The 17,393-nt window shown below is 52.1% G+C and overlaps 2 protein-coding genes across 8 annotated transcripts; one reads left to right on the top strand and one right to left on the bottom strand.

The window, feature by feature from the left end:
• Positions 1-4,675: 4,675 nt before the first annotated feature.
• BSCL2 (BSCL2 lipid droplet biogenesis associated, seipin) lies at positions 4,676-17,338 on the top strand. 7 transcript variants are annotated; one of them, XM_082748151.1, is made up of 12 exons: positions 4,676-5,180; positions 7,085-7,295; positions 8,761-9,077; positions 10,874-10,955; positions 14,665-14,808; positions 15,621-15,755; positions 15,937-16,034; positions 16,157-16,298; positions 16,459-16,525; positions 16,679-16,759; positions 16,862-16,942; positions 17,083-17,338. In XM_082748151.1, the coding sequence occupies exons 2-12, from the start codon at positions 7,218-7,220 to the stop codon at positions 17,235-17,237; spliced, it is 1,380 nt and encodes a 459-aa protein (XP_082604277.1). In that variant the 5' UTR covers positions 4,676-5,180; positions 7,085-7,217; the 3' UTR covers positions 17,238-17,338. The 7 variants fall into 7 exon arrangements, with proteins under 7 accessions (XP_082604277.1, XP_082604275.1, XP_082604276.1 ...); XM_082748149.1 differs by having other exon boundaries at positions 16,673-16,759; XM_082748150.1 differs by having other exon boundaries at positions 4,719-4,837; positions 16,673-16,759.
• On the bottom strand, positions 5,121-6,691 carry GNG3 (G protein subunit gamma 3). The gene is made up of 3 exons (XM_082748161.1): positions 6,475-6,691; positions 5,952-6,051; positions 5,121-5,672 (listed from the first exon to the last, which is right to left on the bottom strand). Exons 2-3 carry the CDS (start codon positions 6,048-6,050, stop codon positions 5,544-5,546), a joined length of 228 nt encoding a protein of 75 aa, XP_082604287.1. The 5' UTR covers position 6,051; positions 6,475-6,691; the 3' UTR covers positions 5,121-5,543.
• Positions 17,339-17,393: the final 55 nt, after the last annotated feature.

Raw genomic sequence — 17,393 nt, 5'->3', positions numbered from 1 at the left:
TAACTTTACCGACACCCTGCCGGTTCTTGACGAACAGCTTCCCGTGGCTGGGCTCAGGAGTCCGGGGGTGTGGGAATGCTCCTTCCGTCCTCCGCTTCAGTTGTACGTCCTCTTCCTGCCCCGCGTTGTGTCAGCCAAGAGCTTACTCCGCAAACACCGTGGCCTGCAGCACTAGCCCGTCGGGGCGGTGGCGGTGGGGGGACCGGCTTGGACCCCATGCCTACCCCGAGGCTCCGCTTCCGTTTCCTCACCTGGGCAGTCCTCGGGTAAAAATTTTGTGCTGAGATCTGATCTTCCTCTCCCTCTGCCATCACTCCCTCCGTGCAGCCCTTCTCTAGGCACGCAGGCCCCGCCCTGGTCCTCCAGTCACCCCCGTCCCATACATCTTTCTGCCCCCCGAGGCTGGCAAGGGGGTGCTGGTAGGAAGGAGCCGGCTTGCTCCTCACGACATCCTTTCTGTTGGCGCCTGCTTCCTTGTGGGGCCCTCGTGGATTTGCGTGTGGCAGTGGGTGAAGTGATTGCATGAACTTGGCTGTAATCCACTAACAACTTATTAAGGGAGTTTGAGAAAGCTTTGCTCGTAGTGCCAGGCAGGGAGGTAGAAATTCAAGCCCAAAGAAATGGCCGTAGGGCAAGATGATGTGAATAGAAAATTGAATCTGAGGCAGAAGTTGCCATCCCTCTTTCAAATGTTCCGTCCTCTGGCGAATAGCATCTTCTTATGGTCTCTGATGTGGTTTGTGGATGCCAGGCCCTCGGGGCCAGAGGAACAAAGCTCAAGCCGTTTGGAGGTCTTGGGGGTTGGGGGAGGGCTAGGGGAGGGACTTGCTGTTAATTTTGGACACCAGAAAGTCATCGTTTAAAAAAAACAAAAACTTTTTCTGCTGGATGGAGAGTGAAGCTGCCACATCCTTGTTGGTTTAACCCAAGAGATCACTTACAACAACAGTAGATGTCTGGGGTTTGTTTCTGTCTTTTTATTGTGAAAAAAATGTTAAGTGGGGGAAATGTGGATTACCAGGAGGGACCCCTAGCCTTGTTTTCCTTAGACTTGTTTAGTGTTTTATCAGACGTCTGTTGTAGTTGTCATAGATGGAAACGCACACCACATGGAGCCTGTAAATGTTTTTGCACAACCTGTAAAGCATTCTTGGAAGTGGCCAGTAAAAAAGGGTTTTACCGTTTAAAAAAAAAAATGTAACTGTGTCATTGTTTACATCTGTAACTTTTTCCTCCCCTGTTCTCATTACATCCTGGCAAAAATGTAGGCATAGTAGCTTCCAGTTTTAGAATAAATAACCATTTGGATTGAATTCACCCTCTCTGCTGTGGCTGCACTGACTGAGGTGGAGTGTGTTATCTGGGGGAAACTGATTTTTGATGGTGATTCCTCAAGTTGTGCTGGGTCCAACCGACGATGGCTTTCCCCTTGCATGGCTAGTACTCCCTTCCTGTTCCGCGAGTCGCTTGGGAGCCAGCCAGGCCTTCACTTGAGGGTTCTTAGTCCCCATAGTGCCTGCTTGGGCTGAGTGTTTGAGCCAGTGGAGTAGGAGAAAATAAATTCTAAATCCTGACTTCTCTGTATTTGGCCTATACTAAAACCAGTCGGATGCTTAAAGCTAAATGTAAGGTTCCATTTGGGGGCCAAATAAGTTTATTAATAAGTCATTACTACTTAGGAGGAAGAGCCCTATTCCGTGAAAGATGTTTGTTGGGGGTTATTTCATAGTTACTTTAAGGTAACTTTAACAAGAGCGCTATTGTGTTGCTAGCACTGAACTGCTCCTAACTAATTTCTTTTTCTTTTTTTTAAGATTATTTATTCTTTATTTGACAGAGAGAAATCAGAAGTAGGCAGAGAGAGAGAGGGAGAAGCAGGCTCCCTGCTGAGCAGAGAACCTGATGTGGGGCTCGATCCCAGGACCCTGGGATCATGACCTGAGCCAAAGGCAGAGGCTTAACCCACTGAGCCACCCAGGCGCCCCCTAACTGTAATTTCTAATAAATGGTCAGGGACTTAATAAAGCTGAGATGCCACAGGCTCACAACCAGTGTTTGGAAAAAGTAGTGATATAACAGGTAACAGATCCTGCTCTAACTCCTCTCTCTGTGTGGGACACAGATTCAGACCCCCAGAGGCTTACGGCTTTGTTTACATAAAGGCTATCCTTGATATTAGTGTTTGCCCATTTTCTGGGATATTTAAAGTCAGGTTTATTATTTTTTTTTAATTTTTAAATATTTTATTTATTTATTTGAGGGGGGGCGGGTCAGAGGGAGAAGCTAACTCTGTGCTGAGCAGGGAGCCTGATGTGGGACTCCATCCTGACACCCCGGGATCATGACCTGAGCTGAAGGCAGTTGCTTAACCAACTGAGCCACCCAGGCACCCTAAAGTCAGTTTTAAAGCTAATTATTTTTTTAAATTAATCATTTTTAATGGTTATTGATGGTTAATGCCTGGTCTCTGGTAATCTCTTTTTTTAAAAAAGATTTTCATTTATCTTTGCGAGAGAGAGAGAGCGCATGCCCGTGTAAGTGACGGGGGAGGGAGGGACAGAGGAAGAAGCAGTCTCTGCTGAGTGGGGAGCCTGATGCAGAACTGGATCCCAGGACCATGAAATCATGACCTGAGCCAAAGGCAGGTGCTTAACTGAGCCACTCAGGCACCCATCTGGTAACGTCTTAAGCCCCCTTTGTCCCCAAATAGGGCTGCAGCTGTTCACCCCCAATTTGATGAGTATGAAAATTGTGCAGAAAAATTGAAAAGAGACTTAAAAAGCAAAACAGTGAATATCAAGATTACGTTTATTGAGCACTTCCGTTCTGGCTTTTTACCAAGTCTGAGCTGATGTGGAAATTTTCACTTACTCTCCTGGAATTTGCCCAACCCTGATGCAGTAGAAAAAGAGAGAGTTTCTTAGTGTCTGCTCTGCATTGCTTGCTATTTAAGCATATATAGTATAATCATTCGTTAAATATTTGAGTGCCAGCTCTGTGCCAGACACTTTCTAGATAAGATGCTCCTTGGGGCGCCTGGGTGGCTCAGTGGGTTGATTTCAGCTCAGGTCATGATCTTAGGAGACCAAGCCCTTCCCAGCCCCATCCCCTTCTCCCCCCTCCCTGCCCCCTGTGCCCAGTGGGGAGTCTGCGTGGGATTTTCTCTCTCTCTCTCTGCCCCTAACCTTCCGCCCCAGAGTAAATCAATCTTTAAAAGAATAAAATAGACTATACTGAATCCTTTCAGGAGTTTTCATGAAACACCAAGAAGGAACCAATGGGGACTCCTGAACAGAATGGGGGTAGGTCCCCACTGCAGGAGGGCAACCAGGTTGTTTTCCCTGCTTCTTCATTGCTAGGGTGAGGTAATTAGATGACCTTCAGAACATGTTAGGGCTCAGAAATTCAACAGCTGGAAAGCTGCTTTTTGTTCCTGAAAGTGCCCCAAGTCCATTGGGTACCCCGGACCTGTGGAGACATCCATAGGAGACTAAGTTCAATTCCTGGTAGATGCCCTTTATTCCTGTGGTTTCCTCTCTGCATTCCTCTCTCCTTAACTGTTTCCTGTGCAAAGGTGTGGGGAAGCTGGGGGTGGTAGATATCCCTAATACCTCCTACTGCTGCAAGGTGCCTCCTCCCACCCCCGCAAATGTATTTTTTTTTTTTAAGATTGTATTTATTTATTTGATGGAGCACAATCCAAGGGGAGCAGAAGAGGGGGTGTCTCCCTTAGCAGAGAGCCCAACATGGGTCTCCATCCCAGGACCCTAGGTTGGTGACCTGAGCTGAAGGCACACACTTAACCATTGGAATCACCCATTTTGGTGCCCCTCCAAAAGTGTATCCTGACAAAATGAACTGGCCTAGGATTCCCCCCAGGAAGGATAGATACATCCTTGAATTTGGGGGATGTTGATAATGCATGAAGAGCAGACACCCCGGGACTGTTACCTTCCTGTCTTGGCGCTGGTCCCACTTCCATATGTTCACCCTTGGAAGGAAAAGGCTTCTAGAAAAGCATCCCCGGCTTATAAACCTCCGCCAAGTTTGAGTCTGGGAGGCGCTCGTGAGACATTAAGCCTTGGATTTGGCATCTGCCCAGAAGGCAAGCTGGGGCCACTACGAAGGTTGGTAGGCACACTAGGAGTGGCGACGTTGCTTCTGGCGGATGTGACAGAACAGAACGGGCCTGAGGGAGAAATGGGAACACTGCAAGCCCTACCAGGAAACCCAACCCGAATGAATTTCGAGCTTATCTAGCTCCTACGGAGACCAGAAGGCGACTGAGGAACGGCGCCGGGCACACCCCAAAGGGAGCCTCTACTTGGCAAGCTGTAGAGCCTAGATTCCCTCGCCAAGATCCATGCGACCCGTATGCCTGCTACGCTGTGCTTGCGAGGGTCCTCTTGTCCCACGATCTTTGCTTATAGCCACCCGTGTGCCTTCACCTGGATGGTGGGGGATGGGGAGACGTCGATTTTCAGACTCCGGGGTGGGTAGGAATGGGCATCGTGTTGGCAAGGGCAGGGGCAGCCATTTTGAGACCAGATGAGCACAGAAGGGACCATATTGAGATCTCTGGCTGCCTGGGGCCGCCATTTTAAGCATGGGGCTAGCTCGGTAGCCCTGTACGGTGAAACCAGTGACGTGAGGCTGCCATATTGGCGCTAGTCCCATGACGGTGGCCATCTTGGAAAGGGGCCCGCTGTGGGCGCGGCCATCTTAGAAGTAAAACCGGCCCCTTCGCAGGAATTGGAGCCGCGCTCCTCCCCTCGGTTCCAGAGTTCCTGCGGTCTGCGAATGCTCTCGGAATCCCTCCCTAGACCTCCCCTGTTCGGTCTGTTTTCATTTTCGCTTGTGTTCAGTGCTTGCGCGCGCGCGTGTGCGTGTGTGAGTGCTCTCCGTAGCCTCTGAGTGTCTGTTGTAACTTAGTTCTTCCACTTGAGACGCTCTCTCGCGCCCGCCATCCCCGCCATCCCGGCGATCTCCGATCCTAGACAATGTCTAACCTGATTTGACTGGCCCTATTCCTGGGGTATGCCAAGCCTTCCACCTGCCGCACACACTCCCAGATCTACAGACTGATGATCCTCTCCCCAAGAACTCTAACACAGGAGCTGTCCTCTGAGACTCTGGATGACTTTATTCTTCAAATGGCTTTACCCTTCTCATAGCTGCAGGTGAGACTGAGAGCAAGCACCCGGTCCATCCCTCGGCCCATCCCTCGGCCCATCCCTCTCTCCATTATCTGAGCGGGTCACAGAGAGAAGCCGGCAGGACGCTGGCAGAGTCTGAACGGCCGTTCTGGGGATGGAGCTAAGGGGGCCCTGGGTCAGGGGCTACTTGGGGTCCTCCGCAGTGGGCGAGGAAATGGGGTCGACAGATCGGTGACGGAGACCTTTGTGCTTCAGATAACCTCATGGGGTTGGACAAGGGCTAGGGATGGGGATGCAGGGACCCTCAGGGGCTCACGACAGTTACTGACCTAAGGAAGGGCCTAGGAGAGGGAAAGGTGAAGAGCTTGTGCCGAGGGACAGGGCAACTCAGAGGAGGGCGCAGAAGAACTTCTTCTCCCGGAAGGGGTTCTCCGAAGTGGGCACAGGGGTGATGAGGGGATCCTCACAGGCGTGGGCATCACAGTAAGTCATCAAGTCTGCTGCTGCCTTGGACACCTGGGGCACAGCCAGGAGGGGAGTTGTTAGCCAGAGCCTCTGAGAGGGAGCCGCCTCCCTCCCCAAATGGGTTATCTTCTGCCATCCCTAGGGCTTCTTCAGACAGTATTCGCCTCCCTCATCCCCCACAGAGGCCAGAGGACAGCTGTCCTTCCAGAGCCAGAGACTCCTCCCCTGAGGGCAGGCAGTCCAGGAAAGAAAACATCTATCTTAGCCTGAGATTTGGGGACCTACAACACAACTAACTGGGCCAACTAATGGGACCCAGGGTCTGCCCACCTTTATCCGGCACAAGCTGGCTTCAATCTTAAGCTGTTCCACCATCTTGCGGGCTTGCCCAATACTCATAGTGCTGTTCACAGGGGTCTCCCCTTTCATCCTGGAGAAAAGAGAGGGATAGCTCAGACCATGATGTGGGGCGTGCGGGGCCGCATAATCTCATCTGAAGACCCCTCCTTCGTGCTCCTTTTTCATCAATCTTTACAAGACTGGGGTCATGTGTCCCAGTATTTTGTTCTCTTATCCTCATCCTCTATAGCGTTCTTTCCCATCCCTGTCTTCCTGGGCCAAGGAAATGGAGACGGTGGGATGAAATGCCACCCAAACCCCCCTACGGCCTGGGCCACAGATCATTAGACATAAAAATGGTTTAAGGCTTTTCAGCCCTTCCAGCCATGTGTGTTCCCAGCTCTGAAAGCCTCCACCAGAAAAAGCCCCGCCCTGATGAGGACTCTCTCCCTCTCCCCCCTCTCCCTGCCCCCTTGAGCCCCAGGGGGAGAAAAGCAGGATGCTCCCTACTCACCTGAGGCCACAGGCAGCAGCAGCCCTGGGGAGTAGTCAGTGGGGTGCACAAAAGCTGCCTGAGATGGGTGCCCCACCTTGCAGGGAGTTGCAGCTGAAAAGATCTGCGGTAGCAGCAGAAGCAGCTGGTACAAAGAAGTCCACTGGGGAGGTCAGGTCAGAGGTCTGCCGGGGGCTAGTCCCAGTTCCGGCAGCTCAGGCACTGCCCAGACGCTGGTACCTGAAGGATGAAGGATGCTAGAAGGAGCTGCTCAGATCCTGGAGCATACCAACTGCCGGACCAGTGGGGGAGCCTGGCTGGTGACTGCAGCCCCTACGCACACCCCCACTGTGAACTGTCTCACTAGCTGCCCTTCCCCCAATGCAGGCATTCTGAATCCAGACTAGGAGGAACCTGGAAAGAACAGAGGCCCAGGCCGACTCCCCCCCCCCCATCCCCTTAAATGGGGTGGTCTGGACCTGTGACATCGCCTGCTGTGGAGTCTGTACTGGCTGCGGGGGGGACCCTGCTCATTTGAAAATCTGACATCAGCTGGGCAGTCGCCCCCCTTCTCCCTCCTCCCTCTGCTCTGACATAGCATGTAGTACCTGAATCTTCTTTTCTTTCCCAGGGACCCTCCATTCCCTATATCCAGGAAAATGTGATGAGCGACAGGTATGAGCTTCTAGATCACCAGCCACTTCATGTTCTAGCCACAAGTGACTCGAGTGGAAGATCCAGGGGCAACAAGGTTCATTAGGAAGATGCCTAAAGAACAAGGAGAAGAAGCTGGGGGAAAAGAGGTGTGCAGATACCAGATCAAAGAATCGGACAAAGAAGAGGTAGGGGACACTGTGGGGAAAGTCTTCGGATGTTTCTTGAACTAGATGAGCTTCCAGGGTGGGTTTTGGAGTGTGGGTATTGGTTTGAGAGATTACATCCCAGGCCTGCAGGGTTGTGGCTGGCGCTCCGGGGAATGTGAAGATGGACACAGTATTAACCTTCCCCTCTGAGGAATCTTATCTGGGGTGAATAGTCATATACAAAATAGAAGGTACCGTCTGCTAAGATCTAGTGTACATAGCGCGCTGCGGGGATCCTGAGGGAGAGTCCAGTTAGGGTCCGGGGTCGGTTGCGTTCTAAATGCTGGAGACAAAACACGGAGCTGAAATGCTATCACTCTTGTGGTAGGGGCCAGCCGGCCGGCCGGCCAGCAGGGCTCTCTGCCTCGGACGCCTACGGGTCCAAGGAGCTGTGGGCGATAAAAGTGGGCGACAGCTGGGTGCCTTCTCCTCTCCCCCTTTGCGGGGGGTTTAGATGGCCGGTGGTGAAGGTGTGGGTGGAGGGCCCGGACTGCGGCCTCGAGGGGCGGCCTGAGGGCCTGCTGACTCATAGCCTGCCCTGGGCCTTATCTTGAGGCCTGGAGGGAGGCGCCTGTCCTCTCGGGTCTGGGAGGGGGACGGCAGGGAGGGGACAGTACGCAGTGCTCGGAGGTGGGAAACCCGCAGCCCGGCAGGCCCCGCCCCTTGCGCCGGGCCCCGCCTTGGAGTGAGGGCCGGCCCCGCCAGGCCACAGAGGCGGCCGGCGGAAGGGGGCGGGGCTTCCGCGGGAGGCGGAAGTCCCCTCTCGCCGTTGCCCCAGCCTCCGCGAGCTGGTGAGTCTGCAGAGCCCTGGCGGCCGGCGAGCCGCTGGTTTCCTCGCTGGCGCGGTTAGGTCGGGGCTCCCGGCGCCGCGCCCACCGCCAGCCGGAGTCAGGTGCTGGCGGGGAGTGCAGGACGCCCTGCCGGGCGTGGGGCTCGGCCCTGGCGGGGAGCGAGCGCAGCTCTGGGAGAAGAGGAGGAACTCGGGAGGCACTTGTGAGCGCGCTTGGGCTGTTGGCTTTGAGTGCGGCTGTACGGCCCTAGGCAAGTCGCGCATTCTGTCGGTGCAGCCACCTCGCAGTGTGGACTCGGTGTCATCGTGTGTGTAGAAGCTTTTTAAGGTGCTCATCCTCTCTGTGTTGTGTGTTGTTATGAATGAGTATCCCGGGGGCCGGTCCCAGACTCGGGTGCCCAGAAGCCAAGTTCAGCTCAGGTGTTGGGGCAGTGGGGCTAGGGAAAGCACAGTGAAGGAAATAATTGGGAAATAAGGAAATAAGGGATAATTGGTTGAGAAACGCAGTCATCTGGAGAAAAGCCATATGAAAACGAAGTCTTGGCTGTGTTCTGCTCTCTCTAGTTCCTCCAAGCCAGTCCAGTAAGCTTGTCCTTCCTGTCGCCACCTCCCCTGGGAAAAGAGCCATTCTTTCCCTTCTCTGTCTTTTTCCAGGAACCACCAGCTGCTTCATCCCATGGCCAGGGGTGGCGTCCAGGTGGCAGAGCAGCTAGGAACTCAAGGCCTGAACCTGGGGCCAGACACTCTGGACTCCCTGCCATGGTCAATGACCCACCATTACCTGCCTTACTGTGGGCCCAGGAAGTGGGCCACGTCTTGGCAGGTCGTGCCCGCAAGCTGCTGCTACAGTTTGGGGTGCTCTTCTGTACCATCCTCCTCCTGCTCTGGGTGTCTGTCTTCCTCTATGGCTCCTTCTACTATTCCTACATGCCCACAATCAGCCACCTCAGCCCCGTGCATTTCTACTACAGGTGAGAGGGGTCTTCTACCAAAGTAGAGGGATTCTTTGAGAGAATTGCTGTCAGGGCACTTAGTGCTTATTCAGGTCAACCCCTCATTTACAGAGGAGAAGATTCGAGCCCAGTGTGTTTATATGACTTCTTACCTTTCACAGCCCAAGGCTGAAGAAGCTTTGGGTTGGTAGGGCTCTAAGATCCTAGTTCTGCCCCTGGTTGCTGATATTTGTTCAAAAGAAGAAGAAGAAAATCCCCCTTTTAGACTGTCACTGTGAGGATCAGTTCTGTTTGGGTTGGGTCAGATCTCTCCTGGGGCCACTGTAGACCTCTTAAGCAACCAGATCCCATAGGTCATCTCAGAACTCAACTTGGCCTTCAGCAGAGAAGGTATTAGAAAAGCCTCAAGTTGCCTTGTACATTACTTTCATCCACTCCCAATAATGCCACAGATTATGGAAACACAAGGGAACAGGGTACACAAAGTCCCAGAGTCCTGCTTCTTACCTGGAACCTCAGTTCCTTCTGATTTTACAGAGTTTGCCAAATTCTCCCCCTTTCGCTTGACAGTGGCAATAGGACCAGTGAAGAGATGCTGGTTGGGGCATTCTTATCAATGGTCCAAAGTTAATTTTTTTTTTTCCTGTCTTGAGTCCCTGATTATGAACTGTGCTTTCTAAGTCAAAGCTGCTTAAACTTTCAGGAGGCATGATCTCATGAAAACTCTGGGCCTTCTGCTGTAAAAACATGTTTGCACTGGGGTACCTGGATGGCTCAGTTGGTAGGGCACATGACTCTGACTCTTATTCTTAGGGTCATGAATTAAGACTCATGTTGGATGTAGACCTTACTAAAATATATATACACACAAACACACACACACATAAAGGTATGCCCATGTATAATTTTTGTTACAAGTTGAGATTTGTGAACCTCTTAAAAACCGTGTATGGGGGTGCCTGGGTGGCTTAGTCAGTTAAGTGTCAACCTTCAGCTCAGGTCATGATCCTGGAGTTTCAGGATTGAGCCTTGTGTTGGCCTCTGCACTCAGCAGGGAGCCAGCTTCTCTCTCTCCCTCTCGCTTCCTAGCTCTCAAATAAATAAAATCTTTAAAAGAAAAAAAGGGAAAAAAAAAAAAGAAGAAAAGAAAAAAAGACCATCTTTGGATTCTTTGGGATTTTCCCAAACTAGGCTCCAGACCAGAACTACTGAATCTGGGGATAGGACCTAGGAATCTCCTTTTTTTGTTTAATTTTTTTATTTAATTAAAAAAAATTTTTTTTTTGAGAGAGAGTGAGCACACATGCACCCATGAGTTGGTGGGGAGGTCCAGAGGGAAACAGAGAGAGAGAGAGAGAGAGAGAATCCCAAGCAGGCTCCACGCCCAGCAGGGAGCCCAACACAAGGCTTGATCCGAGGACCCCAAGTTCATGACCTGAGCAGAAATCAAGAGTTGGACATTTAACCGATTGAGCCACCCAGGTGTCCCCAGGAATCTGCATTTTTATCAAGCTCTCCCCAAGTGAATCTTAAGCACTTCAATCTGAAACTGTTCAACTAGGGGTTCACTGCATCCCGTGTAAGACTTTCCACTGTAACGAGAGGAAATGAGCTGAAGTAGCACGAAGAGAATGAAAACTGTTCAGGTGTCTTGAATCTCCTGGCTGCATTTCTTTTCTGTCTCTCTCTGACAGAAGGGTACCTGTTCTGGAAGAAGGGATGGGGGACAAGAGGGAGCCGTAGGGGGCCAAGGAGGTGTGCGGACAGGTAAGGCAGACTCTGTAACTCAGTGGAGTATCCCCATTCTCATCTAGGACTGACTGTGATTCCTCCTCGTCCTTACTCTGCTCCTTCCCTGTTGCCAATGTCTCGCTGGCTAAGGGTGGACGTGATCGGGTGAGTATGGGAGCGGAAGAGAGGTTTCATGAGAGCTTTAGAGACTTGAAATCGGAGGGATTGAGAAAGACCTGACAAGCAGAACTTGAGCAGTAGAGACTCAAGAGGAGGGCTCTCAAGGAGAGGGAGGTTAAAGAAAAAGTCTGAATTGCATGGATGATTTCCTGCCACAGATGATAGCAGTGCCCTTCTCAGATCTTTTCAAACAGGCTGTACCTACTAGATGAGAGGTGTTCTAGACCTCAGTGAACCAATCAGCTACTTCCCTGGATGAGGCTGCAATCCACCCAGGAGTTTTGAAAGCCTGTATGTGAGGTTAGGAAACTCTTGACATATGTGTGTGATATGCATTACAGAGAGCACTGTACCAGGGGATGGGCCAGAGGCCAGTAGGGCTTTAGCGAACCCCGAAGCCCTGGGAGATGCAGAGTGGGAATGCATGTGTTTGTAATAGGCAAGCTGCTGGAGGCTCTCAGAAGAGAGGAGGACCCCGGCGTGCTTCAGAGGACCGTAGGAGCATCCATATCGTTTTTCTGAGTTGTTAGCAACATAACTCGTAGTAATTAGTGGCCATGTGTACTAAGAATTTTTAAATCCTCTGAAAAGTTTGTTTTTTTTTTTTTAAGTGGTTCATGGGAGGACACTTCCTGACAAAGGATAGATCTACATGGTCACTCTGGAGGGAGGAGTGTGAGCTCCAGCATCTGGGGGACCCTGGGATTGGTGTTTGGACCGGCCTTGTTTGGCAGTACAAATAGCCGGCTGTGTGTGTCCTGTGACCTCTTCCACTGGACCAGGAGGTAGCCAGACACTGTCAAGAAGTCTTAGCAGGTCCAGATGAGTTGAGACCCCAGGGGACATTGTGATGTGGAAGGTTGGATATTGTGAGGCAGAGAGTCATCCTTTTGTTTTATTTATTTATTTGTTTGTTTGTTTGTTTGTTTTGAGGTGTGGGAGCTGAGGGAGAGAAAGAGAATCTTAAGCAGGCTCCACGCCCAGCTCAGACCCTGATGAAGGGCCTCGATCCTACCACCCTGAGATGACCTGAGCTGAAATCAAGTTGGGCGCCCCCAGATTAATTGTTTAATCCGGCTACTGAGAAAAGGAGTTTGGAGAATATTACAGAATCTTCAGTGAAGACATTGATTTGATGTACTTTTATAGCTAAAAATAATAATAAATAGACTGTGTTGAGAAGGAGTTAGAAACAAACCACAGTACATCTGCACTGAAATGGTGCCTACAGTTGTGTGGCTGTGTGGTGTGGCGATCCTGCTGGTGACTTGAGGAGCCTGAAACAATTGGGTGTGAAGCTGCCAGATGAGGAAGGGAAAGGTGCAGGGCGAGGGGAGAGGCAATGGCAGGGACACCGATCAGGGTGGTCCCTGATAATTAAAGTAGGTTAATCATTTTGTCCATTTACAGGGAACCTTTAGGAAGGAAGGAACAGAATAAATAGCATGTATGTATGTTATGTGTAACACTTTGCTAGAAGTAGAAGATGGGGTCCTGCTTTCAAGGAGGTCGCAGGATTGATGGAGAAATTGATACATCGCATTAAGTAGCCAAGTGGAAGGTACAGCTTCCACATTTCAGAAGAATTTGAGAGATCAGTATGAAACTGGTGATGGCGAGGCTCAAAGTGGATCTTAGAAGGAAGGGTGGACATTGTGTCGGAATGGGGGAACAGAAGGACAGTCTGCCCATCCGATGTGCACAAAGGCACAGAGTCATTCACAAGAATGTGGTGGTCAATTTCCTGGGTCCCCTTGGAGGCGATGATGTTTTTTAGCCAGAATTACTGGTTCAAAAACCTATGTTAAAGCAGCTTTGTTGAGAAAAAACTCACATACCATACAATTCACCCGTATAAGATGTATAGTTGAGTCAGAAACTCCTGCCGATTAGCTAATAGTCCCCATTTTCCTCCACCTCACCGAGAGAGCTACCTGTGAAAATGTTCCAGGGACACCTGGGTGACTCAGTCAGTCAAGCATCCGACTTGATTTCAGCCCAGGTCATGACCCTGAGAAGGGTTGTGAGAGATGGAGCCCCACAGCGGCCTCCGTGCTTGGTGTGGAACCTGTTTCATCTCTCCTCCTCCCCCTGTGGCCCTCCCCCACCCTAAAAAAATGTTTCCAAGAATTCGGTGAGGCCACCAGCTTCCAGGGCCTAGAGTCTCATAGAATCCTTTTTTTTTTTTTTTTTTAAGATTTATTTATTTATTTATTTGACAGACGGATCCCAAGTAGGCAGAGGCAGGCAGAGAGAGAGAGGAGGAAGCAGGCTCCCTGCTGGGCAGAGAGCCCGATGTGGGGCTCGATCCCAGGACCCTGGGATCATGACCTGAGCCAAAGGCAGAGGCTTTAACCCACTGAGCCACCCAGGCGCCCCTGGAATCCATTTTTTAATTTTTAATTTTTTATTATTATTTTTTTAAAGATTTATTTATTTATTTATTTGACAGACAGAGATCACAAGTAGGCAGAGAGAGAGAGAGAGAGAGAAGCAGGCTTCCTGCGGAGCAGAGAGCCCGATGCGGGGCTCGATCTCAGGACCCTGAGATCATGACCCGAGCCGAAGGCAGCAGCCCAAACCACTGAGCCACCCAGGCGCCCCTGGAATCCATTTTTTTTTTTTAAGATTTTATTTATTTATTTGTCAGAGAGAGAGAGAGCAAGAGCGAGCACAGGCAGAGTGGCAGGCAGAGTCAGAGGGAGAAGCACGCTCCCTGCGGAGCAAGGAGCCCGATGTGGGACTCGATCCCAGGACGCTAGGATCATGACCTGAGCCGAAGGCAGCTGCTTAACCAACTGAGCCACCCAGGCGTCCCTGGAATCCATTTTTTTAAAAGAGATAGTTCATTTTGGAAATAAGAACCCGTACAGAGAAAGACTCTAATCAGTGACTTTCTACCTTTTACCCTAGTGATAGTGCTCAAAGCACCCTTAGCCACGTCTGGATTGGGGGGTGGTTCACGATGGGCTTTTTCTTTTTTTCTTTTTTTTTTAAATCCATTCCCTTTGTTTAAAAACAAAAGCTTTACTCTTGCCCCTGTGATTCTTGTGTACCATCCGGAAGGAGGTGATGCTTGGATAAGAATAGTTGAACAAAAAATTAGAAGAATAGAGGACCAGTCAGGAAAAACCTGAGTATGTTTGGTGGCAAATCTTGAACCTTTGGAGGTTAATCCCAGTGAAGAAACCTTCCCACTAGGAACCTCAGGGTTCTATCCACAGAAGCAAGGTAAGGGACCCAGAGTGACATAAAGCTGATGTGGAGCGACAGTGACCGAGAAGGGATGGCTTGGGAGTTGATGCACACTGCTGTCACTTGGTTAATTAATAATGGAAGGGAAAGCAGGCTGGGCCCAGGGGATGGCCTCACGGGGACAGAGGGCTGAGTCACACATGGCCCAGTTGGCAACAGGACGGTTCACTTTTGGGAAAAAAAAAAAAAATGTGACACAGCCTTTCTCAGAACAGAGCTGGTTTCAGCCAAGTCACAGGATGCTGATCTCAGAAGTGGGAAGGTCCCGGCCGCCACAAGGGGGCAGCACCTTCCTGGGATGAGAGACTGAGCGGCCTCCTGCGCTAGGCAAGGGCAGGGCCGGCGGTGGTGGCCGAGTTTGAAGGGGTGAGGGGAGGTGAACAGAGCACCATCTAAAAAAATAAATGTTCTGAAATGAGATGGGGGCTGCCTTGGGCAGGTGCTGATGTATGGACAGCCGTACCGTGTTACCTTAGAGCTTGAGCTGCCAGAGTCCCGTGTGAATCAAGATCTAGGCATGTTCTTAGTGACCATTTCATGCTACACCAGAGGTGGCCGGATCATCTCCACTTCTTCACGCTCCGTAAGTGTTCCTGGCCTGTCTGGGAGGGTGCGGAGCTGATAACAGGGGTCAGAACATCTGGGTAGGGCTTCAGGAGAAAATGTCCCAGCTCAGAGGTCACGGACTCCTCACAATGGGGAAGAGGAGTACAATGGGGAAGAGGAGTCAGTCTACCAAGCCAGATAGACACCCCACATATCTGATGAGTGTGTCCAGCTTTCAGAAGGGTCTGAAGAGGGGAGCCAAAATGGGCTTCTTTAGGGCCCCAAAGACCTGGAATCCTCACTCAGAAACATATGAGCCGAGAGACAGCTTCTTTAACCCGTTGGTTACAAAGCACTACTAACCCAGCATTTTAGTAGTAGTCCTGTAGCAAGACTAGACTGGATTCAGTGAAGAAATGTGCAGTGCTTATGTGCCCATAGTGGGTCCTCAATAAATATTAAGACCCCATTCTTACGTAAGTTGTCAATAGAGCCACACGATGAAACAAATCTCTGAATGTCTTCATGGAGAAAAAAGCTTCAGGTGGTGCCCTGAAACTTAGTCTCTTCTGGGTGTCGATCTGCCTGGGGGAAGATCAGAGACTGTGTGGGGCTTAACCTGTGCAGGTTCTTAGAAGAGGGGAATGGAGACATGGTCGGGCAGGGCAGACCTGTCACTCGGGCAGCTGGGATGGTTCGGCCAAGGGTGGGGGATCGTGGTAGGAGGTGAAAATGAGAGAGCAGCCGGCTTCACAGACGGCTCAGGAGGCTCAGTTTTGGGGGGGGGTGGGTTGGGCTGCGGAAATCGGGGGGTACCTGTCCCCAGCCTCTCCCTTCTGGCCCCGGCAGGTGATGCTGCATTACCGCTCAGACCTTCTCCAGATGCTTGACACGCTGGTCTTCTCCAGCCTCCTGCTGTTTGGCTTTGCAGAGCAGAAGCAGCTCCTGGAGGTGGAGCTCTACCCGGAGTACAGGGAGAACTCGGTGAGGGGTGAAGGAAGACTAGGCACCGCTCCCCCCAGGAGCCCACAGTCCCACCTGCGGAGCCTCTGGGCTCCCTCCGTCAGCCATGGAGATGCCGGGAGGGGGCATCGGGTTGGGCTGGGAAGAGTTGACAGACACCAGAGGAACGTGCCCTGACACGCCTCCCCGGTCCCATCCCCAGTACGTGCCGACCACCGGAGCGATCATCGAGATCCACAGCAAGCGCATCCAGATGTACGGGGCCTCGCTCCGCATCCATGCCCACTTCACCGGGCTCAGGTGAGGGTGCGCCGATGCCGGCGCGAGGGAGGCTGTCCTCAAGTGCAACTGGCTTGCGTTTTCCTAGAACCAGTTCCTGGGAAGTGAGGAGGCTGCTAACTGCCACCTACCTCTGGCCCCAGGTACCTGCTGTACAACTTCCCGATGACCTGCGCCTTCATCGGCGTCGCCAGCAACTTCACCTTCCTCAGCGTCATTGTCCTCTTCAGCTACATGCAGTGGGTGTGGGGGAGCATTTGGCCCCGACACCGCTTCTCTTTGCAGGTCACAGAGGACCTCCTTCCCCTCCCCTCCCCTCCCCTCCCCTCCACTCCACGATCCTCCTTTGAGGAGCGGGCTGGGGCATGGCCAAGGGCTGGGGAGCAGCGGGGTCCCAGATCACAGGGAGGCCCAGCCTTGCTGCTCACTAGTTTGTCCCGCACAGGTGAACGTCCGGAAACGAGACGGTTCGCGGAAGGCAGTGCAGCAGCGGATCTCTGCCCGGCATGCAGGTAAACATGACGGGAGGCGGGGGCTCCTGTGTGGCCCAAGCTTTAGGCCCTCGCAGCTGAGCTGAGGGGCGGAGGACAGGTTGGAGGAGGTGAGCTTGGCCCAGGCAGCTGCGTTAGCCCCGCCCCCGTTCTCTACCCACTTTGGAGGCACAGGACCCCAAGGCCAGGAGGAGTCAACCCAGCTGTCAGACATCACAGAGGACAGCGAGAGCCCTGAAGATCCCCCAGGGGCAGGTACTGGCCGCAGCTCAACCGCCCTCCCTCCGTCCCCACAAGTCCTCAGTTGTCCTGTCAGCCTCTTCTAGTCTGACCTCTGCCTTCCCCCTGTGGCTGCAGAGGGCCAGCCCCCTGAGGAGGAGAAAGCAGATCAGCAGCCCTTGAATGGAGAGGAGGAGCTGGAGCCAGAGGCCAGTGATGGTGAGGGGCCCGGGGCACGGAGGTCTGGGCAGAGTGGAGGTGGCTGGTGGGTGGGGAGGAGGTTATATTGGTGGAGGGAGAAGAGCCTTCGGTTACTTAATTTCCCATTGGGGGTTTTGTTTCTCCCTCCTCTGGTTCAGGCTCCTGGGAAGACGCAGCTTTGCTGACGGAGGCCAACCTGCCTGCTCTCGCTCCAGCCCAGGTCCCCTCCCCCATCCCTGCCCCGGAGACTCTGGGCAGCTCTGAACCCTCTGGGGACAATCTCCGACAGCGCCCCACCTGCTCTAGTTCCTGAAGAGAACGGGGCAGAGTCCTCACATTCCAGTCCTTTCTCCTCTCCCCTGACTCCTTCCCCTATCCTGTGGCTCCCCCAATAAACTATTTTCATGCCACTTGCTTGCCTGACTCCTGGAAATGGATTCAGGGCCACTTGAGAACCCCAGGTTCCCAG

Source organism: Mustela nivalis (assembly GCF_964662115.1).
Source record: "Mustela nivalis genome assembly, chromosome: 9".
In the NCBI taxonomy this organism is placed as follows: Eukaryota; Metazoa; Chordata; class Mammalia; order Carnivora; family Mustelidae; genus Mustela; species Mustela nivalis.
This window is presented reverse-complemented; position numbering and strand designations above follow the sequence as displayed.